This window comes from Mycetomoellerius zeteki, unplaced genomic scaffold (assembly GCF_001594055.1).
Source record: "Mycetomoellerius zeteki isolate Tzet28-1 unplaced genomic scaffold, Tzet1.0 scaffold102, whole genome shotgun sequence".
Lineage (NCBI taxonomy): Eukaryota > Metazoa > Arthropoda > Insecta > Hymenoptera > Formicidae > Mycetomoellerius > Mycetomoellerius zeteki.
In genome coordinates, this window is record NW_017255933.1 from 1,289,490 (window position 1) to 1,316,580 (window position 27,091).

The 27,091-nt window shown below is 34.0% G+C and overlaps 1 protein-coding gene across 1 annotated transcript in view; it reads left to right on the forward strand.

Annotated features, from left to right (window-relative positions):
• The first annotated feature begins 367 nt into the window (after positions 1-367).
• LOC108731785 (Heterogeneous nuclear ribonucleoprotein at 87F) overlaps positions 368-27,091 on the forward strand; it is a 75,899-nt gene continuing 49,175 nt past the window's right edge. The window contains exon 1 of the mRNA XM_018462291.1: positions 368-1,495. Coding sequence (XP_018317793.1) covers positions 1,413-1,495 — 83 coding nt within the window. The 5' untranslated portion in view covers positions 368-1,412. The remainder of the gene's footprint in view (positions 1,496-27,091) is intronic.

A 27,091-nucleotide genomic window follows, 5' to 3' on the forward strand; every position in this document is an offset into this window, starting at 1 on the left:
GGGGGGGGGGCAAAAAAAAAAGAAAGGCAATTGTCCCTGCAGTGAATACACTTGGGAGAGCCAACGGTTACGTGTATATGTTCTCCATGCGTGCCGTACGTATCTGTAACGTACGTGTACGTAACGCACGCGCGTAAATATAGCCGTGTGTATGTGTACGGTACGTGGGTACCGCCGTGTCTCGCGCGGGTAAAAAAAAAAAGCACGAGTATAGGAGGAAGAGGAAAACGCGAGGGAGCGCGTTTCGAGTTCGAATTGATTCGCGTTATCAGCAGTGGGTCACGCGCACGCACACACGCACACGCACGCCGCGGCGCCTGAAGCGCGACCGTCGCCGCGTCGTCGCCGCGTCGTCGCTTCGGCGAGAGAATTTCCGCGTTTTCGCGTTCGCGCGCGCGCGCGCGCGTTCGCAAAGTGACGTGCCGTGACGTGGTCGTGCTGTGTCGTGTCGTGTCGTGCCGTGCCGTGTCTCGTCGTGTCTCGCTGTGTGCCGTCTTGGTGTGCCGGTGCTGTGGTGCCGCTCCAACGGAAACGGAGCGGAGCAGAAAACGCGCGCGTCGTTAGCGGCGTCGGCGGCGGCGACGACACGAACGCGGGTGCGTCGCGTGGAATTATGCCGCGCCGAGATGAATCGGATCCCGCGCCCAGCGCCGGGAAGTGCTCGTCGTGGCTAAGTGACGTGTGATCGAAGGAGCGAAGCCGCACAAAAGGTATCTCCATACGCGATACGAGTGATATACGATGTGGTGTTTTTCGGCGACGTTACTACTGATCCTCGCAGTCGTAATCGTCAGTGGCGTCCGCTTTAATCAAGGCTCCTGCTACTCTTTCTCCTCCTCGACCTTCTCCCCCGCGTCCTCGACGTCGGAGCGCGTCGTCGCGGCGCATAAGCCTGAGCCTCGCAAGACCCACGTCGCTGTCGCCGTGGCCGTCGCCGTCGTCGTCGTCACCATCATCCCGGTGATAGCCACGGCCGCTGTTGCCGTGTCCACGCACGCACGTGCGATCGTATCTACGACGTGCCGCGTCCTCGACGACGACAGCGTTCGTCGTGTCTGCTGGGCTCACCTCTTACCGGCTAGTGACTAGTGGTTCTCGTTTTACCCAAGTGATCAATCGAATTGGGAGAGCGTGGAGGAGAGAGGGACGAATTGAAATCTCTCCAGTCGGTAGAGATATATCCAAGACAAGGAGCAAGGAGGAGGCGGATTCAGTTCCTAAGGAGAGAAAGAGGGTGAGGGAGAAGGGTGGAGGCCGGCCTGTTTTAATCGATCGGAAAATTGCGCGTTTTTTCGGTGTGTTGGTGGAGTGTCTGGTGAATTTATTCTGCCCTGGTCGAGGTTGTGTGTCGTTGTACAGTGCCTCCAAACGATACCACAACATCCGATCCCAAATGAAGAGTTCGGAGCAAAATGGTTAGAGAGACACGTCACCTGTGGGTTGGAAATCTGCCGGAAAACATCCGAGAGGATCGCATCAGGGAGCATTTCAAACGGTAAGATACTTGTTTTTTCTTTTCTTCTCTTTTCTTTTCTTTTCTTATTTTTTTTTTTTGAAAACCTGCGTATACACGTACTATGTATGACGCACAAAGTCGCTTAAACCTCTCGCGTATGTTTCAACTTTAAATTCATCGCTTCCGTAAATCGCGTTCCGTGTTTCGTAGAGAGATCGCAGATCTAGTTTTGTATATACAAATGTCCCCCCACCGTATCAATACATCCTTGTTCTGTAACGTTTTGCCGTATTGATTTAGAACATTACGAAAGTTGAAATCTTCAACACAGGCCACATGTGTGGGAATCACCTGGCCTCGAACTTGAAAGATAAAGATAGAGCTTTTTTTCTTTCTTTCTTTAGAACGGAGGAAAGAATATTTCGTAGCTTGCAATCTCAAATTTAACGACAGATTTTTCTGGGAAAGTCAAAGTCGAACTTTTCTTAGCGAAGAAAATATTCAGGAGCTAATAATTTTGAGATAAATAATTTTTATTTAAAAATTATGAGCAATTGAAAGAGGAAGTGTTTCGTTTTACTGCAAAATTGCATAGTAAAATAATTACGCTTAGAAACTCCATTTGTATAATTATTAAAGTGTAATGCTATAGTGAGAATACAATTATAATTTTTTTTATACATATATATCAAAAACATATATTTTAAATATATATTTTTTAATTGTTTTTTTAAATATTTTATATACCAAATATGTATATTTTAAATATAAATTTAAATATAATTTTTTTTTTAGGTACCAATTATATGTATATATTTTTTATGTAGAATTGTAAATATAGTTATTCTTATTAACATGATAATAACTATAAAAATGGAGTTTCTAACTGCAATTATTTTTTTATTCAATTATAATAAATTTTTATGAAAATATTTAATGTTGAAAATTGATAATATCTTGATAATTTCGCTGAAAAAAATTGACTTTAAATTTAACAAAGAATTTATCGTTAAAACTAAGATTATTAGAAGTATGTCGATTTTATCGGAAAAAGAGAAGGAATTCTATGTGAAATTTGCAAGTTATGCTGTTAATTTTCGTTTGCACATTAATAGCGAATTAATAGTTTTAAATATAATTTTCAAAAAATAATTATTCTGAAAATCTGAATCTTTAATTAATTTTTTGTGAAATTTTAAATGGAATATTTAAAAAATCTAGCTATTATATATAATTACTTATACAATTTTAATTCAAAATCAATATTTTTGGATATAATAAAACTAATATAAATACAGAAAGTTTCTGTGTTACATCTACATGTATCTTTAATCTTGAATTTACATAAACCATAAACATTGCTCGTAATTAATATTTATATTATTATGAAATAATAATTTTATTATTATTTCATAATAATAAAATTAATTTATTATTGCAATAGATTATTAATTCTTCCGCTACAAAAACTTTTAACGTAAAACACACAATGCACGCGGTAATTGTTATAATGACAAACGCTGTAACCAGAATGACTTTTTGCAAGCGCATGTTCTTTATAGAAATTATCGAAACGTCAAATTGTTTTACAATGAAGAAAATATTTTGGTCGATTCCTATTTTTTACTCGAGTGTAGTAAAAACATAAGCGTTAGCAATGTTTACTTGCTAAGCATTTATGATGAAATAAATGCCAAGCCATTAAATACACTAATAGCATAGGATGACAGCCTTAATTCGAAGCCTGTACTTGCCAACAGCAATGAAAAGGTTGAGGGAAATTAAAAATAAGGAAATATAACTGATATTTCTTATATATAACATTATCACTTTCCTTGAGACATCTCTTAAAAATGTTATATCATATATTTGTAAAATTTAATGTAATTCTAGCGTAAGCTTCGATTGTGAGGACTTCGATTTCTAAAAAAAGCTTTTAATACAATCAAACTGTTCACGGAACGTTGTTGCATTATCGATTTTTATCCATATATTACTTCAGTTTGCTATAGATCATTTAAAATGTGGCGGCATTAATGAAAAGAAATTTAAAAAGGCCGATTTTTGCTCCAAAAAGTGTAAGTAAGAGAGTGTTTTTTGTAATTTTATATAAAGATTTTTATCTTCCCTCGAAAATTGAGCACGAACATATATATTGATATATATTGATATATTGTATATTAATCCAAATTTCAATGTTTTTGCAATTGGTATATTGATCCAAATTTCAATGTTTTTGCAATTTTCGAGATATTCCCTGAATGCTACGAACTTTTTAATAACCTTGTTGTATCCAGAAGGTCAAAATTTACAAAAGGCACTGTTTTTTTAACATTTTTTTTTACCTTTTTGGAAAAGGTCGGTTTTTATTTTAACACGCTCCTTTGTTGAGTCTTAAGAAGGATCCATAGATTAGACAAGGTATTGGCACTCATAATATTTTTTTCTACTTTTTCCATACCGTTAGAAGCCTAGAAGTCTGAAACATCTAAAGAATAATAAATGAATCATATAAAAGGAAAAAATAATTTTTATTGTTATTAGAGAAAAAGCTCTAGATATATATAATAAGAAGAAGAAGAGAAAGAAATAAAGACATTGCTACGATCCCATTGACCTTGAAATCTTTTAGGTAGTCCAAATATTTAGGATTTAACCACATATAGAGATGCTTTCAAAAACAACTCGGAGAAAATACCTTGGGAAAGAAAGGAGTTCGAGAGATTTGTAGAAAGGGACCTTATTAATTTTAAATATGTCATATCGACGTGTCTGGAGAGAATAACCGTTATTGTTAAAGAAAACGACAATTCTGAAAAAGAATCAGGGTTGTCCCAAACTGTGAAAATAAAGAAAGTCAGGAAAGTATTTGAGAAATTGAAGATGGTCAAGAAAATGTTCGGTCAAACCGGTCGAGCAAAGTTTTCTGGAAACTAAAAATTCTTGGCTTGACATGTGTATCTTATACTCACGCATTTTTTAATACTATCAACGTAACAATGAATTGCAAGCATTGTCAGCAGCGTTAATAGTAATTTACATTGCTATGTTAAATTGCTCTGTCAACAAAATATTTAATGATTTCCAAGTCAGGATGAAAATATAAAAAAAATTTTCAAAATGTTATTGAAAGTCAAGGAAAATCATAAAATTTTTATCTGGAAATTAGGGAAAAGTCATGAAATTTTAAGACGAGGAATTCTAAAAAGTGACAAAAGGAAGAATTGTGTATTGTCATTTCTCAAAGCTATTGGCTACGTTTACACCGTGCGCTTAGTCCGCGACTTTAACCTACAGGATAAACAAGGACATCTATTGTATAGGTCGCGGCCTAAATGCACGGTGTAAACGTAGTCATCGTTTCGCTCCAAATCTTGGGATCTTGTATCTTTCGTGATTGCTTCGGATTTTTGTCGTGTGTGTATACAGGTATCTATAGAGGTATCTACATACATAGAGAGACGTAGACAATATATACATATACTGTACACACTTTTTGTATATATATATGTATATATATATATATATATATATATATAAGAGGAAAGTTGGACGCTTGTCGCATCATTTACAGGCTTGTTTTTGTTTTCGTGCAAACTGTCGGCGTTATCGCTTCGATAAACCGAGTTTCAGGAAACGCATAAGGTGTCCCAATGTTTTCGGTATGGTCCGTATCGTAGTACGCGAGGACATGCTGAAGGAAGAGAAAGAGAGAGAGGGAGAAGACAGAGAAAGAGAGAAACGGCGGCCACATGCATGCATATACCATATACATGTATTTATACGATCGCATACATACGAAGATACGTTATACTAAAGGCCTTGGCTCCGTCTCTCCTCTTCTCTTCGCGTAGCGTGAGCGCGTCGTCATTTGTTTTTTCCCCGAAGTAATAATAGCTGAGGACAGCCATTTTGAGAGCTCGCAGCAGCACGAAGTTATTGTTCGACAGTGGCGCTCAATGCGCGGCTCCGCCGCGCGCAAATCATCCGAATCGTTCTAGCGGAGAAATATGTATAAACCGGTTATTAATCTTGGAATTTGATTATGTTGACATGCAATTACGATAAACGCGAGGCAAATACTTATGAAGTACACCATATATAATTCATTAATACGGAAGAAATGATTTTGACACTGTACAGCTGTAACAATTGGAAGACAAAAGCGAAAAGATAGAACGAGTGAGATGCATTATTTGTAAACTAAATTGCTTAGATATATTCTGTTTTAGGAGATTGTATATGTATTTTTTTTATTGTCGCGCTTATAATCTCTTACAATTAGTGCATCGTTTAAGATCCACCAATGTAAGATTAACTTTAATCTTGATTTAATTTATTCTTTATCTTTTTCTAATTCTACGAATTAGAGAAAAAAATTAATAGTACGTTGAACTGAGATTAAACTTAATTTTACATTGGTGAAACTGGCCCTGTCGGTGATATGAGATACAAAAGAAGGTTCATATATAACGTTTAACAATTTAACGAAAAAAGTTTCCATATATACTCCCTAATAGTGTTTCTGTAAATTTCGAATTCATCAGTTTTAGCAAATATATTTACAATCACATTTCAGGGATTATTTCTTAAATTGCTCTAACCCAATTTTGTAGATTTGTGTAACGCAGTTGATCGATTCGAGATTTGCAGAGGTACTATGTGATTTATTATTCATTTGTTTCGTTAAAATAATACATTTTTTAATATTTTATACTATAAAAATGGACAGACAATTAATAAATATATAAAATATTAGCGTAAAATATTTATGATTGACATTTATTTTGTTAAAATATGAAATGATATTTAGGGTAATCTATACTTAAAAATAAGGGAATTGTTCAATATATTGCATAATTTTATATCGTATAAAAATAATTGAATTCAAATTATATTTTATAAAATTTATATTAATGTTTAATTTAAAAAATATGAAATTCTCTAACATTTTTGATACTTTACTTTTATGCGACTTTCCTTCTTGTATTTTCCTATTACGTTTTTTCGCATAATATTTACAGTAAAATGATTTCAAAATAGTAAAGCAAACTGTGTATGTAATATAAAAACAATTATTAAAGTGCATCGGCATAAGCATGGAAGTAACGGTGACGTACGTCAGGGGCTCTCAATCGGCGGATACGATGTACTTTGAATAACACATTAAACAAAAGCGTTTTCAAGTATACATTTCACTTCTTTCGTATAAGGAATGTTGTTTTCAATGTACAATGCACACATACAGTCGTATTGTGTGATTAATTATTTCATTTAAAATTTTTTGGGAAATCATCTATATGTATAATAAAATTCACATAATTGTAAATGCTCAAGTTGGATAGGTAATCTATTTATTATTCTTTATATCTCTCTCTTATATCTCTCTTGTATCAGATTTTAGTATAATTTTATTATTTTATGATATTTAAATATTTCTTGAATATTCAGTAAAATATTTTTTCTTGTTCCACTCAATTATAAGAACGTAATTATAAAATAATTCTTTTAATTTTTAAATAGACATAAGATCTAGTTAAACACACACATGCATACACAAAGTATTTGTGTATGTATCTAATAATATATCTAAAAATATGATATATAACTTGAAATTTATACAAATAAATAAAAATGCCACGTCATCGTATTGGAAAATGATCGTCATGGCATTAATTAGAAAATTCTAATTAAGGATTCCTAAAAATCGCGAGGGAAACAAGTTTTGCGTCATTCAAGTGTTATTAAAGTGAAAACTGGAATATGTACGTGTGTCTGTGCATATATTCACTCATGTAAATTTATCTACCTATGATTTATTGGGTAATGAAGTTTAATTCGATGTATTAAATGCGTGTTATTTCGTAATCAATTTGCCTTTGGTAGCTCAAAAAATCCTGGATTTTCATTGAGAGATATTACGGCCGAAATGGTATGAAATATGGCAACGGGAAATGTTCATTTTGGCGTGTAAAATAACAACACTTGATCGGAAAAATCGATGGATATTCGGAATCGAGAGTGCCGCCCGCGTGTTCTCTTCGATGTTTTTAGTACGGACATTAGCCCCCTTCCCCTTCTCTCTTCCTCTGTCTCTCTCCCCCCCCCCTCTCTCGATTATAAATTTCTTCTCTCGAACGCACGTTGGTAAACGCTTGCATTGCCAGCGGCGCTACACGCTTCGTATGCCAGCTGGCGAATGCTGTTCACTCATGACAGCGGCGTAGCACTGCGAGGCTCAACTTTTTGACTTACGAAAAGACGAAACTTGAGCGGGACAAGCAGAGGTTGTTCAATCGCAATCGAAACAATTGGCTAGACAGCAAATGACGAAGCAAAGTTAACAAATACGCCAATCGCGCTGTTCATTAGATAGATCGAAGTGCTAGCGACAACTTGATAGTTGCTCGAGTTTGCTTCATCTCGAATCTAACTCAAGTTTCTTCGTCTGCATTGCATGCTCGTCCAGTGTCGCAGAGTCTCGAGAACGTTCGTCTCCTTAAAATGGCGGACGGCGCAACGTGCTATGCTGCTGACCTCCGCTAGTATCGAGTGCGACGACGTACGCACAGGTGAAAGACGATATCTCTTTATCTTCCTTTAAAATTGTCGTCACCGAGAGAAGAATGCTGACTTCGAATCCTCCACTGGTCATTCCTGTCGTCGCTCGAACCGCGCAACTTCGCCTCATGAATGAAGTCGAGCCATTTGTTTCTATTACACGTACATATTTGCAAATGGCTATCCAGCGCGTGGCGTGTCGCTGTTTATATTGAAGATCGCTGGAAGGACGTTCGGTCGAAGACACGCGCGAGAGAGAGGTACGGCTTATTGACGCGGTCGAGGTATTGACTCCTCGCACTCGCATTTTGCGCTTGGCTAGAATTGTAGACAACTACGTCAGAATATAAATGAAGTTCCGGGTAGATAGAGAATGGGAAAAATATCTTGCAGTACAGTGAGGATTTTGCGACGAATACATTTTGAGAGAAATCAATTAATAGAACTAATCCTATTTTCGGTCAAAGCGGATTTTAGTGTTTAAATATTTCACAGAGTGAATTTATATACAATACAGTTTTGCAAACAACGCGCTGAAATCTTTTTTCGGTCTCGAAATGCAATCGTGAACAGATCTAGAGTATATAGTAATATCACATATTAAATTGACAAGCAATTTGATAATTTTGATGTTAATATTAGAAGGATATTAATAATTTGCTAATTTAAGCATCTTAAGAACTACGAATAATTTAATTTATTGCGAAAAATATTACTGCAGGGATTCGAATTCTCCAGATCTCCCGTACTTCGTGTGGGCGTCTTCACATTTTAATAAATAACGTGTTTTTTTGTCAATTGTATACGAGCTTTTCACAAGCTGACTTGATTGCTTTTTGTAAATTTCTTGATTTTAACAGGGCATACACAATTAGTTTATAACTTCATTTTTTTAATTTTGATTTTATAGAAGTGATCGGTTTTGCTTCTAATACCCGTTTCTATCAATGTAGATTAATTTTAATCTTGATTTAACTTATTTTTTATCTTTTTACAATTATTCTTACGATTAGAAAAAGATGAAAAGAAAGTTGAACCGAGATTAAAGTTAATATACATTAATAAAATAAAGTAAAAATTGACGTCTATTGTAATCATCATGTAAGATCTCTAAACACATAACTTTATTATTACGCACGAATTACCGCGTTGTTAAATGCTCTCAATTGCGATATTATTCTACTTTCTTCATTGTTAATATACATTGATAGAAATCAACATAAGAGGCTCGTGTAAATAACATAGATGCCTTCTGACCCCAAATGCGTGAATTTGTACGCATTTCAAGCGAATTCAGCACACGTGCTCCCTATCTAAATATTCGCATGTCGTGGACGTGAACGTTGGTTATTCGAGAAACGGTAATGTTGTCTCAAAGCAGCTGGAGGTGATATTTCGTAATTTGACACATTAATGTTTGACGAATAAACTGTGATAATATTATTATAATAAATAATAATTAATAATATAATAATGTTTCTCGAACAATCAACATTCATGATGTACAAATATTTAGACAGGAAGTACTCATGATATACATACCTGTTTGTGCAAATTGTTGTATATTGCAATATTAATATATGTATATGTATTCAATTTCATACATACAGATTAGATATTTTTCGTTTGCATAGTGAAACTTGTAATTAATTTTCGTGAAATAAGCATATCATTTTCAGAATTTGACTCTTATTCGTTCATCACTATCATGTGACGTCAGAAACGAGAAAACACACAATAAAATTCTGGCAAATTATATTTGAATAGAAATGTTTTTCAATAAAACAACATTCGTAATCGATAGACTAGACTTAATAAAAAATATACCGTAAACTATCTTCTTGTTTTAGATAAAAAATTAAATCATATTTATTTCTGTTTACATGTTATTAATTTGACAGTTTGTCATAGCTGTGAACATAGCTTATTTCGGTTATGCATTATTTATTTCCAGATGTATGGTTATTAATAATAATAAAGTTTATTAAAGTTTATTAACAAGATAAAACAAGATTTTTCGTGGTTTTACAAATTGGTTCTATCGATTGTTTCATTGAAACACATTTCCATATTAATATTTTGCAAGAATCGTTATTATATATTTTCTCGCTTCTGACATCATAATCTGATATAGTAATGACGAGTGAACAGGAAACTAAAGAAGTTCTCACGTGTTTCAAAAACACAATTCTATCTAACATTATTATATACTGAAAATTAAGTCTGTTTCTCACGAGCTCTGCCCTTTATTTCTGTTTTCCTTCAAAGTATGAGTGTACATTTGTTTTAAATATGAAAACTTTGCAAGAAAATGAGCAAATAGATCCAATGATCGTCTACATAAAATAACACATGTTTATTCTTAAATTTTATTTAAGTATTCAAGCTAGCTTGTAAATTCTAAATAATTCTTACTTTCTTAACGTAACTTCATAAATAATTCTTTTCGACGTAAATACGCAATGATTTTCAGATGTAACGTGGCTTGCTAATATTGATCCTACATCGCAATATCGACAAGCAATACCGATCTGTACGACGCGACGATATACAAATAAGAGATGATATTCTCAGATAGGACATCTTTCCTTACACGTGTGTTTCGTAAGCATCACTTGCACTTGTCTGGCAAGATCTTATCTCAGATTTCTTTATGAATACACGAGAAAAAAAACTCGAAAATGATACATTCGGCGACTTCAATACGTCGTAAGGCGCGCGCGAGGACGCTGCATTTACAATCCGTACGTGTGCGTGCATCCACACACGGTTACCGAATACACGGGGGCCCGCTTAGATTATATTTACAATTTGCATAGGTGAGAGTATATATTGACGGAGTTGGACGATGTACGCGTGAACAGGAGCGCGCGCGCGCGCACGCGTACACGTATGTACGTGCGCGCGGGTTGCCGGCGTATTTTGGTATATTGATCGCGCGTGGTCGACCGACCCCTCCTCACCCCCTCACCCCTCCCCCGCCGCGCACTCTTCGCCCCATCTCGCCCCGCCTCGTACCCTTACCGCGCCCCTGCACCCCCCGACTCCACCCTCGGGGCACCCGTCGCACCCGGAGTCCTCGTGTTTCCCCCTCGAGACGTCACCCATCCCGAAAAACTTGGACTCGCGGTAATCGCCGGTCACACGTATTCTCACGTGTGTCGACTGTCGCGGCGATATATGCGACACGTCACGAGCGTGTATTTTTCTTCCGTGAGTTACGCCGAGCTTGTCGCTCCCCGTTACCTCGATTGGATTTCTTCGGCGAGAACCTCGACGAGAACCGACGCCTTAATTTCTTATTCGACTTGAGTTCGCGATGCGAAAATTATTCTGACTTGTATTAACTTAGGACATAAAAGTTTCATCATTTTGTATCCGATGTTGTCCTGAAGACGCTTCTCGTATCGTGTACAAGTATTACGTGTGAGGAAGAATGTTTCTGTTATGTTCGGATACGTTTATAATTTTTGTAAATAATTATTAAGGCTCCTACACACAAAATACATAAGCATAGTATAGCAGACTCTCTAAATTTTTTAGAGTGGAATCTTACTGAATCTTACTAAAGAATGAAAATTGAGCCAGTCTTGAAAAAGAGTGGCTTAATTTTCAATCTTTGAGAGATTTCATTCTTTGGAGCAAGATTCATTCTAAAAGTTTTAGAGAGAGTGTAAGACCGTCTGGATCAATGAACAAATTATGTAAATCCACATTGCTACTTTATACTGAATGCTCATTGGTCCAGATGATTTTGGCTGCATTCGAGGAGCGTGCTATCAGCGCTATTTGTGCCATCTATCCTTGTCTCACGTCTAATGGACGTTGAAGATTGAATGACACAAATAGCGCTAATAGCATCTCCCCGAATGCAGCCCTTATGTTATGCTATGCTTATGCATTTTGTGTGCGGGAGACCTTAACTTTTTTTATCGGGTTAATATATCCGTAATTGAATTTTTCGTTTCTATAATACTCTCGCACTTGGGCTTCATCGTGTTTTAGAATCGCTAAAATAACGTTCTGATTGAATTAGATGAAACTTTTCGAGGAAAGGGTGTATTCGGATAATGCTAAACTTTTCTAAGTATATGAAACTTTCTTAGTCAAGTGTGTCGCCAAGATTCTTTAACCTTGCGAGCTACGTCGATATAACGTAAACGCTACTCAGGGTCGAAGAACGGCCGAGTAATCAGAACTTTGCTCCCCCGATGCATTGCGTCGATGGGGTGAGGTTAATTGCATAGCAAACGCTGTCTCGGAAAGGGGTTGAAGGCGGGAATGACGGAAAGAGGAAAATTTTTTTTGTACGATGTCCCCATTACGATATTATTACCATTGGCATAACCGCGCATTTCTTTTGTGTAACAATATATTTTTCATGCTAATTCTACATTGTTTCATATAATTAAAATCAATTGTAATAAAAAATGCATTAAATAATAAAATATATTAAATATATTTATGATCATATATAAATAATGATAATAAATAAAAGTCTCGACAATGGTACACTCGATTAATTACTTGTTTTATATATATCTGTTGTTAAACAGTATATAAATGATTATTAATATATCGAGTATGGTATTTATCAGTATTTATACAAATATTTATACAACGAGATAACACATGTTAATTGTTCTGCAACGATGACTGTAATTAAAGAGATGTACTGATTCGTTTGGTGGAAGTAAATGAGTTACATGTGTACTGATGAATCTAACATTAATATGAATATACTTACACACAGAATAGTAAATGAATAAAAATGCAAATGTTTGATAGCATTTTATATTTTTTGTTTTTGTCAGTGTTTGCACATAATCTTTACACGTGTAATTCATATTTAATCACAATTTTAATTTGTATATATACGAGAAACGAAAGAAGAACGAGGTATAATTTTTTGCAAGCAAAAATAAATTTAAAGAAAATTTTAATATACATATTTACTTACGTTTTTTTTTTGTATTTTTAAAGGAAATGTTACATATATTATGTGCCTCTTTAAATTGCCAAATACGAGAGGAAATATTAAATATTATGTATTCCTTGAAGACGCCATAGAATTAGAATTAATTCAATATTAAAAATAACAAATTGGAGACCGTGAAGAGGATGTGAAATTAGTTTTTTATATCACCCGAAGAAAACGATGGAACGGGATCTTTGAATGCGAGTGAAAAAAAAATCTCGCACGATTTTGTTGTTGCGTCATTCCATTTTCCGGGAGAAAACCGGTATAGTGTTGAATATTTTCTATTCGCTTGCTTAACGAGCGGCGAGCTTTGTCCGAGTACCTGCGCACACGGAAGCGATACCGCCAAATTTCTTAATCCATCGACCCTGTTACGGTATCTAGCGAACGACCGGCATTGCGCTTCAGGCCGCAACACAACGCTCGCTGTTTGCTTCGTGTCCCGCGCGGTGCGACACGACGCGACGTGTGTCTCTCGCAAGGCGACGTTGCCGCGTCTAGTTTCACGCGTACGTGACAACGGCAACGTTGCATCTCGTCTTGCCCTCTCTCGCATAGCGAACAACTTCAGTTCGGAGTTGCAGGGGAAGATGGTGAACTATACACGAGCCACGTGAGAGGTCTTGGAAAAATTTAAATCGATTTTATTGACTTCAACCGGTTTAAACGAATACGGTATATTCGAAGAATGGCAAAAAGAATGGTATAAAAATCCAATTAAGAGAAAATAATCTCCTGGATGAATTCGATGTAAAAAGCTTGAAACTTTTTACACGTGGTCGAATAACTAAAAAAAAAAGAATCTATCTCTAAACATATAAAAAATTGTTTCAAAAAATAAAGCAAGAGAGACATGATAAAAAGAGAAATGGATAGTGATATATTATATTCCAACAAGAGATATTTATATTTTATGATTTAGTAGACAAAAGACGAAGTATAATGTTTCCAATTTAAACATGAAATCTTTTATATTCAAATCATAGAATGATATTTTTTCTTTTTAAATTATAATCGCTTTGTTAATATATTAGATAATTATTTGGTTACATAGATTGTTTAAATTAGTTGCATAATAGTAGTTGTCTTTATGCTGTCATAATAGAAATCAAATTTTAATAGTGATTTGTCATTTTTTCAGTCAACTTCATTTATATTATAATACTTTAGACTACGTCATTACAAGTGAGTATTTAACATATATTACGATGAAGATTTGATATGTGATGTAATTTCAGTCGAGATATCACTGCAAAGTTTTTCAAAACATTAAATATTTAACGGCATTAATGAACTCTTGTAAAAAACTTTTTTAAGGATTACACCAAAAATATCTATAATTAATTCTAATGTAACAGGATACAGTAGATTTATACGCATTTTAAATTTCTACAATTTTACAATTTCAGACAAATTATATAAAATTATTAAGCTTTATTTTAAAAATAAAATCTCTTATTTGTTGCATAAAAATTTTCTATTGAAGGCTATTTCATTTTACTTATTGTGAGCCAAAAGAGCATAAAATTTTTGGCTTTTATATTTTTTAAAATGTATAATTAACTTTTATTATATAATTTCTGTGTTAAAATTGTGTTACATGAAAGGCGGATTTGTTGGGTGAACGTTTCGTAAGGTCTGCTTTAAATGAGAGACTCAGTTCAATAGGTAGCTCAAACCACAAGAAGTATAAAAAGATAGTCTATTTTTATAAGAGAAACTCTTATATAGTTCTTATAAAACAAGTAAATATTTTTGAAAAATTTATTTGTGAAAGAAATAAATATTAACAAGACGATTGAAAAAAGTTCGTTTTCTTACTCTAATCATAAAATATTCAATTCACAATCCAAATAAATTATATCCCCCTCTTATATTTTATATAAACTTTCCGTCTGCAATTTGCAAATAAATTTTTTATTTTAAAACGTAAATATATAATACATTTTTATTCCCTTCTGAGTCTTTGTTCAAGTTTTTTTTATTAAATCTTCAAAAAATTGGAAAAAGATTCAGGATTATTTTTCAATATCTTTATTACATTACACCAAGTAGGTTTTTAACTTAAATATGAAAACTTATTTAATAAAAAAATTTTAATGAGGAAGAGATTTGAGAGTGAAATTTTGCTTATACCTCAAAAAACTTGGATTGCAGACGGAGGATTAATCACAAAATACGATTTTCCGAAAGTATTATCTTTTATGTAGTTTTTTTCTGTAAGAAGATTTGAGCTTTTTATTCCGTAAGATTTCGTTCTCTGTTTTGTGTCCAGTATTTTGTTCGAAGTTGATTTCACGGATTATACAGGCTTATTCCGCTCCAAACACTCTGATCCTGTTCGATAGCATCTAGACATTTCGGCACGCACGCTGCTGGTGGAGAGAGAATCACGTATTCACGTTCGGTCGTTGAGCTAAAAACGATTCGCGCAAGCCATTTCCAGTGTGACACGTACGTCGATCTGGTGCGCGTATTGAACGAAATAGTTTACAGCACGCCGCGCGCCGGTTACACGGTCGCTTCGCTCGTCGTCTACGGAGAGGACGTGCTCTCGACGTGCGCGCAAACGTGAACACGCGTGCGTACACGTGTAACGATGAAAAATCGCTTCACTCTATACCTGTACTTCTGCACCGCAAATACCTTGGTGGCCCTTGCCGTGAGTTATGCAACGAAAGTGCAAGTAGAAACCGTGTAAAGTTAATCGATCGTACAGCTGTCGATTTTGGGACGTGACGTACAATACGGAATTGAGAATCAAAACATATATGCTTCATATTGTGCACTATCGTTTCCGATTAGCCAATGTTATATTGGCTACCTTATATGTATTGTTCTCTCTCTCTCTCTCTCATTTGTTTTTTTTTATTGCACGGATATTCGGGATACTTGGAATATCTGTGCGTATCTCTATAGAGAATTGTAACTTTAACTGTATCTCATAATTCTTTTATCATGAGCATCATTATTCTTTTTATTTTGTTGTGTTTACAACACGTACCAAAAGCTTAAAAAATTTGATTTTTCTAAACTACACAGAAGAACAGTTTAGCTGAAGTATCTAAAAATTTAGTTAGATATAAATCTAAAAATAACTTTGTTGAACTATCAAAGTAATTATGTAAGACGCTCGAACTAGTTGCTAAAATATTAAAATTTTTTATAGCATCGCTCGTTATGCTTGAGTCTCCTACATAATTATTTTGATGATCTAACAAGATGATCTAACATCATTTTCGGATCTGTATTTAGCTAAAATTTTAGATATTCCCCATAAGTCTTAGTAATCATATGTAATATATATTAGGTCGAAAATATTAAAAAAAAAACCGCTTTTTTTGTATATCCCAATTCTGGTGCAATCCTTGTTTTTATTATATATAACAAAAATTTTTGTTTTTCTTCATATGCGATTTTTGTTTTTTTATAACAAAAACTTTTGTTTTTTTATATGAAACTACCGTTTATCCACACATCACAAAGTCAGCAGTTATTGTTAAAAGAATTTACAAAGTATGGTAAACATATTACTGTGACGCATCACTTATTTTTTTATGCCTATAGCTTAATATCATATATAGTTAGATTATGCTTGCACGGCAGAATAGCCATATAAAATATCGCATATTTACTGTCAAGTGTCAATGTCATACTGATTAGATTACATCAGCTACTTTTTTCGTTGGTATACAATGCCAACGCGGCACAAATGGGATTTTTATGAACACCCCATATAATCGGCAAGGGGCCCTGCGTTTGCAAAGAACTGACTTTCACCAGTTGAAACCGAAGATATCAAATTCAGGAGGGAACTGAAGGATGTACAAGGCTTCTCGAAAACATCAACTCCGTTCAAAGCCGTTCGTAGCCTCACTTTTGTTCTTTTTTTTGCGAAACACGCAAATTTCGACTGATTTCATCATCAAGGTATCACTGTAGAGACATTCATCGAACGTTGGATGTAGAGTTGAATACCCGATATTTAATCGCGCTACTCTCGCAAGAAACAAGCAGAATGTGTAGATTAAATAACAGTTTGCGCAATCATTGAATCTTTATTACAGAACTGTGATATGTATTTAAGGAAATTCAAGGAGACGCCGATTCGAATGTATAAAATCTTGCATATTACGAAATTCCTTGTACCTCGAATCTTTTTTTCACGCATTGTCTCTTAAAGTTAAATTTTTTTTCGAATGTTATTTTGAAGACCTCTGACGTTCCGCACATAAGAAGACAGATGTAGCGAAGTTGGGATCAACGATCTCTATGACTTTCAATTAAATTTTAAGGACGTTCGAGGTAATGTCATCGGAACGACGAAGTGAGCGGTTCTGTAAGTTTCATGAGAACTTGATATTTAAACTCAAACGTGTTATCATCTTGCAACACACATGCATTTTCTTTTACTTCTGGTTTTATGTATGCGCTACTGAATGTTTATTTTCCACGTACAAATCTATGTATCTCTCTCTTTAGAACTAATAGAGTAATAAGCATATGAATCAGCTTAAAAAATTTTCTTCCCGTGATATCTCGATAAATTAGTATGTGATTTCATTTCATATCATTAATGATAATCTAAGATAATACAAACGGTAACGTGTAATCTCTAGAAACTTTATATGAGTATATTTAACGATTATTAGAAGTTCTATTAAATACTCTGCAGCGTTTCTTTTTATAATATATAATTTTTTTTTATTACGTCAATTCACTAATTTACAATTCAGAAAAAAGTTTGAATAATTTTTGAATTATAAGAAAATATAGAAATTAATGACTAAATATGTGACGAAATCTTATTCTTTATTTGATTTCAACTGGAGTTTTTACTTTTTTAAAATAGAATTCTGATTTATGTATGACACAGAAGAATACTCGAAGTTTATATGTAATTGACTATGTGGAAAATATTTTATCCAAAGCCTTTAATAATGTTGCTAGTTACTTTCTAGCTAGAGACACAAGTGACCAATTAACACAGTGAATTATTAAATCCTTGTTGTTTGCCAATGTTAAATATAACTGAGATGATTGTAACTGTGTTATACTATGTCTCTTGCTAGAAACCAGCACCAATATAGTCTCAACGATAAACATTCCCTCGATCTGCTCAAGTAAGTATGTTTTCGCAGATTTCAAGGTCTTAGCCTTTGATTTAGAGAATAATCAGAATGTACACCTCGACCTAGTTGAGTCATGTTACATCATGTTACATCTCCTAAGCTCCTTGTTTTGTACATTGTATTATGCTTTAGGCCCGGCTCCACCAATATAAGATTAACTTTAATCTTGGTTCAATTTATTCTTCATCTTTTTTTAATCTTTAGAATTAGTTAAAAAGATAAACAGTAAGTTAAATCGGGATTAAAGTTAATCTTACATTGGTAAGATCTTAGATAAAATGTTACAGCTTTTTCGTATCAATGTGGTATGTAATATCTTTGGATTATCTTTGATAATCATCACGTACAGATTATATTTAAGAGAGAACGATAAAGCTGCGTGCTTTTTATCAACACTGTTTATTACAGTGCATCATCGTTCTTCTTACGTGACCATAAACACTCAGACGGAATATCTGATAAGCTTTGTATCAGTAAATTTTTGTATGACACATACGGATGTAATTACCGTGAAGAAAATCTTAGCATAATATATCTATTTAATTTTTTCAACAATAAATCTACTAATTAATGGACTCAGAATTCAAACAAAGAATTATAACTACAAGCAAGTGAGAGTAAATAACTCTCGAAATAACTATACGGTAATCAGTGCGCCATGATTAAAGATATAAAGTATATTTAAAATGTACTACATATGTGACGCAAAATTAATTTTTTTTACGTTGTAATGTTAACCCTAGCTCTAAAACACGTTTTTTTTTCTATCCTTGATATACATACTCCCTGAGCCCCCATTCATATTTAGTACCTTAATTTTCGTAAAAATATACATATTTCAATTAATTTTTTTTTCACTAAATAGAGAATTGATTAAGGAATAAATCCATAATGTGTAAAAGTCGATATAATTAGAGTGCTTTAAGGTATAGGTTCAAAGAAAAAGAAAAGTTTAGAAACACGAAAAACTCTTCATTTAGCAAATTGCATTGGGGAGGGGGGGGGATTCTGAGATCCCAATGTGTTTAGCAGCTAGGGTTAACTTATATTTGATACGTAATTGTCGCACTTTATATTTCAAATCTCTTTTGAAATCTTATTTGTTTTGAAGATTATTAATCATAAAAATTCGTTTCTGATTAAATTGATTTATATTGAATAGTTGAACATGGCGTAAAATAAAGACAAATTTTTTTATTTATTTTATTAGTAACAAATACAGCATCTTATATATTGTTTATTATTTTTCGTACTTTTATAACTGTCAGTACAGATAATATTCGTGTATCCAAATAATGGGATAATTTTGAGCTGATAAATAATGCGAAGAACAAAGAACAAAGCAGTTTTCTGCTTCTCGTATTCGGGTGATGTTTCTCAAGCGTGGAATAAGTAGAGCGGGGCTTCGTTCGAAATTTCTTGAAGGGACTGGTAATTTGAGATCCGGAACTCCGAGAGACATCCGGACCTGTTTAGCGCCCACATTTTCAGAGACAAAGAGAATTGCTATAATAGCCTCAAAAATAGATTAAACGATTAGATACGTTGATGTAAAGTCTCTTATTTGCAATTAAAATAAAATTTTTAAACCTTATATAATTAACATAAATATGAATAACGGTTTTTTAATTCAATACAATAAATTCATTGTGTTTTTTTATATTTCACTGATTCTCTTACTTGTCTAATCCTTACAATAAAAGATTCTTTTTTAAATGCATTATTGTAACTGTTTCCCAAATAAATTTTCTTTAATAATATTACATTAATAAAATTTACAGTCTAAAATTTGAATTTATGACTAAAACTTATATATCACAGATATTCAGTCTATAGATTCTTATAAATACGATACAATAAATGCATATCTGTGATGTACTCATTTCGAAGAGGTATTATTGAAAGATATACTAAAATCGAGTCTTTGGACGTTATCGATTCTCTGAAATATGCAAAATACAATGGCAGTTTCCATCTGGATACTGTATTATTCGGCCCTTAGTATTTATACGCAAACACGAGAATTGCCGTTATATACGTATGATAGTTCACGTAATATAACATCTGGACGAAGTGCGTCATCTGCATGTACTGTAACTCTGATGAACTACATTGATAACAAATGATATATTTTAAATTATGTACTTTTCTTGTGTATTGATAACTGAGCATAACATTTGCATTTCTTTTCACTATAATATATTCAGAAAATTAAAAATGTTAATCGGTGTTTTTTTTTGTCGTTTAAAATGACCGTAACAAAGTATTCTTAATTATGCAAGATAGGTTAATGAACTGCTGTTAACACTTATTAATAATATCTAATTAAGACAAATAATGGCCACATTAAATCAAGTTTTTTTTAAATTAGATTATGTCTTTGATGTAACCTAATGATAATATTAATAAAAACATTTTTAATATTATTACATAATAATATTAGAGAATTCAAGATAATTTTGTCATACATTTATTTTACATGAATAAATTGTAGATATATCTTTATCATACGGTTCCCTAATCAGTCTCGAATCGAAAAATTTCATCGGAAGTTTAAAAATTATCCGAGTTTTAACGTGCAGTACCTAGATCCCACCGGGCAAGTTAGGGATTAATTGGGATATATGTATCGTAAGTTTGTTGAAATTCAGTTTTGTGCGGGGGATTTCCTTCGAGAGCGGCTGTAAGCTTAGCGAGACTCGCTAGAGCAGGCAGGCAAGCAAACAGGCCGACACGGTACACCGGCCTGACCTGGCAACACCGCTGCGCCGCGCGTATAGACCTGGCAACACCGCCCGGCTATTATGTAACACCCGGCAACATCGCCGGGATACATCGGGGGGTGCCGGGCGGGAATATCGGCAGGGAAGCTAGAGAAGAGACGCGGGGTGAGCTAGAAGGAAGACCGCTAGAGGGAAAAGAAGGGGGCGTAGGGGAAGGGTATTATATACGATAGAGGCACACGTATATACCCTCGCCTCTTTGTATATAGGTGTACGTGTGTACACGCTACGGGTTCCCCACCCTTCATACCGCTGCTGCGTCACGTTGCAACCCCTTGTCCATAGCGTTGGATATGTAGGAGCCCCGCACGCGAAATTCGGCAACCGAATTTATTTCAAAGGCAACATTGCACGGAGAAGAAATAAAAATCTCCCAGTGTAGTATTAATATTAATTAGTATTGTAATAATAGATGTACTTTAATAATAATAATAATAATAATAATAGTTATATATTTTAGACAAAATTAATAATATAAAATAATATTATAATGGAACACGTACGGAGACAAGATTCTGATAGAATTCACAAATCGTAAAAATACATTTACCTTTATATTTAAAAAATTAATGTGTAGGCAATGATAATTAAAAATGTATTTTACTGTATGTTTATATGAGAGATAAATATGTTGATGAAAATATATTTAAACATTTAGATGGAATGGAACTTTGATCGGATTAAGTTGAGATTTAAACGTCATGCGAATTTCGTTCGCAAAACAAATTTTAAAGTGCAGATTGAAATTTATAAAAATGCATATTTCATTTTCGCAATTGTTAATGGGTATATATATATATATATATATATATGGTACAGTAGAGAACATGACATTGATGCATAACTTTTGCATATTAATTCAATTAGTTCATCGGAATACAGAGAATATATAGAATGTATGAGTTTAAAAATATCTTTTCTATATACTAATTACACAAGGTATTTCTAAAAGAAAACTGTATGATTTTTTTATTTGATTTAATTTATTAATGTAAAATGTACGTACAGATTTAAGAGAAGATGTATAACAAAAAGTTTTTTATTTAACATTTAGTTTATACTCTAATCTTAATTCGTCATTAGAAAAAAGCTATTATAATATATCCAATATTTATAATCAAGACAAAAAATTAGAGGAATTTATTTAAAAAAATATATAGTACAAATAGCACGAATTAAAATGTTTCTTTTCTTTCAATTAGCAATTTTTCGCGCAATTAGTACGTAGAAATGATTCATCGAAGCTCATAGATTCTGCAAATCGTCTTCTGTGTACCGATTAAATTGAATTGATATCCAATGCAAAAGTATGTATCAATCATATTCTCAACTATACATACATATATCCATTAACAATTGCAAACATGCATTTTTAAATTTCAATCTGTCCTTCAAAATTTTTCCTGCGAAATTCGTATAACGTTCATTTAAAGCTAGCAATGTCAAAAAGATGTTTCTTATGGAGAAGTATTCAATAAGAAATTCATGTAGATTTTCCAAAACATACATTAATATCTAGGTATATATTAATAAGATACACTAACTTCTATCATTACAATATATCGATAAATATATGAGGAGATATAAATAAAACTTCTAAAATAGATCGTTATTATCTAATATATCGTTTTATATTTTTGCACAAATGGTAGGCCTCATAACTCTCATAAGTCGAAATTCACACTGTACCTACTACTGTTAGTAAGTATTGAAAAAATATATCGAATATAAAATGGTTAACGTAACGCAATAGAAAATAACGGTCCGATCCTTCTCGGGTTCTTACAAAGTGAACGCTTGGCGTAAGAGGTCATGAATATTGCATCTGACCGAGTGCCGCGTCTCTTTCGCGGCATACCCGCTCGCTTTCCCGCTCGTGTTTCTGCTCGGAGTCGCAGTTTCTTTGAGGAATCGAAAATTCATTCAGAAGTTTCGCAATTACAAGTCCACTCGCATGTTTAGAGAAAGCGTAATAACACACCGCCCACTATCGTTGCGTGTATTAAGTAAATGAGACGGCAAGTAGGGAGAGATAGAGAAGGAGGAGGAGGAGGAGGAGGAGGAAGAGGAGGAGACCAGACCACCGTCTTTATAGATATCAACTGCAAATAACCTGCATGCTAAAAATAAGACAGTACAAGAATGATCCAGCGGCATGTAAAATAGTCGTCAGAATAAAAAAAACCGCTACCTTGACGCCAAGACATGCCAATCCGGCATCCAGGCATCGATCTCAGATCCACGCCTTTTCGATTCCGATTCTCTCGATCGATCAAGCGCATGCAAACCTTGGTAATAAAAGCGAATGTGCGATCTCTCGTTCTTTTTCCCATGGACGTTACATCGATCTCTCATGTATTTCAAGAACAACATCAGTAAATCGAACTGCTCGTTTTATAGAAAGTGAGACACCAATGTGTTTAAGACACTCGTATTTTCCTTTTTTTTTTTGTTTGATCCCCGATGCTTTATCCGTTTTTTTAGAAAGCGCTAAAGCGAAGGGTATTATCATAATTTGCGACAAATACACGGTATAAGCTACTGTTCTACCGATTTAAAATAAAACTCACGCGAGAGTCGGGACTTGCTCTGCAAGTTATTTTCGTACTTAATTGCCGGGAGCACGCTTTTTACTTCGTTTGAGCGCACTCGACACGACGACGCTGCTCTCCCGCGTTTCGCGTACCAAGCTATTAAAAAAATCTATTATTTTTGACTTTTATATCGCTGCGATATTGTGACGACGTTTCTCTAGTAGCATGAATTAAGACAGCTTATTATAGAAATGTTTTTACTTCAAAAATGTTTCTAAACTTATTGTTAGTTTATTTTTGGAAAAAGAAAAAAATCACTGTGGAATAATTATACTAATAATAATTTATAATATATATACATATATATTCTGAAATTACTGTTTTAATAATTGTTCTCGCTAAAATGCCTTTCCTGAGCAGGTCACGCGTTTTTCCTTCGATTAAAATTCTGCGTTATGATTGACAGTTCGTTAGGTTGAAAGCTGCCCGAAAATAACGTATCGGGCCACGTCAGTCGTCGCTCCAATTCGAGATTCGACGCGCGGCTGTATCTTCGGAAGTTTCCATAAAAACACTCGTCTTAAACGCTGGAGAAGCGGGTCGCGAACTCCGAGAATAGATGTAAAATAGAGATGTCGAGAGAGAGAGAGAGAGAGAGAGAGAGAGAGAGAGAGATATGATGAGAGAAATCGCGCCTTCTTCGGACGTTTTTAGGCCGGTCTCCTGCGTTTGTTGTTTTGTAGTTCAATGACTCCTTTGCCTGCGCCTCTGCCACCTCCGCTGTTACCTCCTTTACTTCCTTCATCTTTTTCTCCTCCTCCTCATCCTCCTCCTCGCGAAGACCTCTATGCACGCGGAGAAAACAGAACGACCGACAGAACGAGGCGTACATGTACTGTCGTGTGCCTCCTACAAAATATTGGTCAGATACGGAAGGAGTAGTACGGTACGATGCATCACGAATAAATATTCATAAGGGCCATGAGCGTAGGACTGCAGGGATCCTCGCATGGATAATAAGCGGAAAGAGGAAGGAAAGGAGTTGTCTATCGTTCAAATTATAGACGCATAAAATTTGCTTTGTTCCGAAATTTGCATTAAATACCATTGTGTATAGAGAGAAAAATAGCATTCTATTATTAAAAAAAGTGATTATTCAGTTTACTTTTTTCTTTTAAGTACTTAATATATTTTCTTGATAATAGTTTTAAAATATGCTTACAAATTTTAGAAAAATTCATTAGCATGTACTCAAAACAAGAATTTATTTTCTTCTGAAGAACGTTATAAAATTTTATCAAAGAAGTTCTTTATACAATAAGCAAATCGAATTTGTTTTAATTTAATCTTGATCGAAGTGTTGAACTTACTAGGATTTAGAATACATTTTGAATAAATTTGATGCTCTTGTGATGAACTATTATGATCGATTTGCGGATATATATGAACTTTTGAAATATTTGAAACAAATAATTAATATTTGATTATAGTAGAAATGTATTTTTCTGTTTGTATATATCTATCCGAATTCAAATAAAAAATTAAAAGCCATAATTAATTTTGTAATATAATTTACTATAATTTAACATAAATTTTATCTGAAATTTCTAAGTGTTATACGAAAATTTCTTATTCACTCATTTGTAAAAATAAAATGTAGCAGTTAACATAAAATTACTTTTTGCAACATTAGTAAGGCGTCGAAATTACATCAATGTTTTATTCAATACGCTAAAACTTTTTCTCGAAAAAGAAAAAGATATATGAGAAATAATATCGTCTTCGAGATAACTTTTTGCATTTCATGAGCCGTCGTAACTTCTAGTCGACGAGACACAAAGATAGAAGATAATCGTCGCTTCTTTAAAAGGGGAGACGATACTTGTACCTTTATAATTGAGGAAATTAGAGGCACCCTACGCCACTGAAAAGGGCTGCTCTCTCCACGTTCTCCTTTCATACTAAGCTCTGGTACAATCTTCCGCATCTCCTTTCCTCCTCTATTACGTCGCATACTGTTTCATAAAGATTAAATGTGTCTGGCACATCGCAAAAGGGAGGGAGCGAATCGACGCTGGTAATAACCTCTTGCACCTGCAATGTGTTTTGTTTGCGTGCATCTCTGATATGCACGCATCCACATACAAGGCGCTCGATCTTATAATACTGTTACGTATGCCTTGTAAAAAAGAGAAAATTAAAAAACATGAACTAATCTAAATCTAATGTGATAAAAAGTGATTAATTCAGAGTCTGTACGGTCTGAATAAAGCTTTGAATGAAAATCCCGCTGATATTCGACTTAAAATCTATTTGTCGACTATGTATAAAATTAATCGAACTATGTACTCAGTGATATCATCAGGAGAAAACAACGATCGAGAAATCTGTGAAACATAACGGCAATTTTACGACACCCTGTACATAAACACAGCGTTTCTCTCCGTCCGCCTATCTACGTCGCGTAACGTATACGTTACTCCCACACATATATATATATATATCACTCCGCTGTACAGTCACCTTTCGGACGTGTATATCGGCGCAGAAGCTTTCCTGGCTCGACTAAACGAGCGTCGTTCCTACTACCGGCTGGCCGTGACACACTTATGCCGTCGGTAAGAGAGCAGAGTACCAACCGTCACGAAAATCTCGCGAATTTTCAATCGCGCCACAGCCTTTCGCCAAAAGAACGGCACCTGTTTCTCGTAAAGACGCAAATCCTTTGCTTGCTTTCATTTCATAGGTATGGAAACTGTCACGGTCTCGTCGAATTTTCAGATTGTTAAAGAATGTGAAAGAAGATCCATAAAAAGAATGTATTTTTTAATCGAAAATATATTCTTTAAATTTGAAGTTAATTTCTTTTTGCAAAAATATTCAGATGTTAGTACAGTTTCCGATTCGCAAGTTTTCATTATAAACTCTCAGTTGAATGACATGTTTTTGTCACAGTTATATGAGGTTCTAAAATTAAGGTTTAATTAAGAGAATATTCTATTTTTTATTCAATTTTAACTTTAAAAGTTAAAAGTTAAAAGTTTGGAAATAAAAAAATAAATGGCATTTGATAAGATTATTGCTTATAAGCAAATATCAACTTCATATTGATCAAATAATGCCTGAATATCTAAGATCTTTTTTTAACCTTTTTTATAGGTGGGAATTATTAGTCGTGTAATTATCATTCGATTTTTAATTCATACGATTTTTATTCGTAATTGGACAAACAATTTTAACGACTAGCATTAACATTTCAGTCTGATTGAGGTGAGGAATCCAGAATCACGGATAATAATATGGTTAGCAATGTTCTAATTGTTCGTTTTTCAGAAATGGTGAGACTGATATTCACATGATAGGAGGTTATTATTTGCACGACAAACATATGATTATTATATCGAAACCTTTTGTATAAATGACACATCAATAAAAAATAAAAAAGATAAAATTCAATTAATAATTATAATGATAATACAGATGATGTATGTGCATAATTGAAAACAGATCGGTATATTCCTATGTCGAATAATTCGAGCCTGATTCAAAAAATAAAAAAATGAAATTAAACGCTGTTTTCTTTTTTGTGAGAACAATATATATAGAAAGAGTTGCTTATATCTATTTTATAATAAGCGCTATTT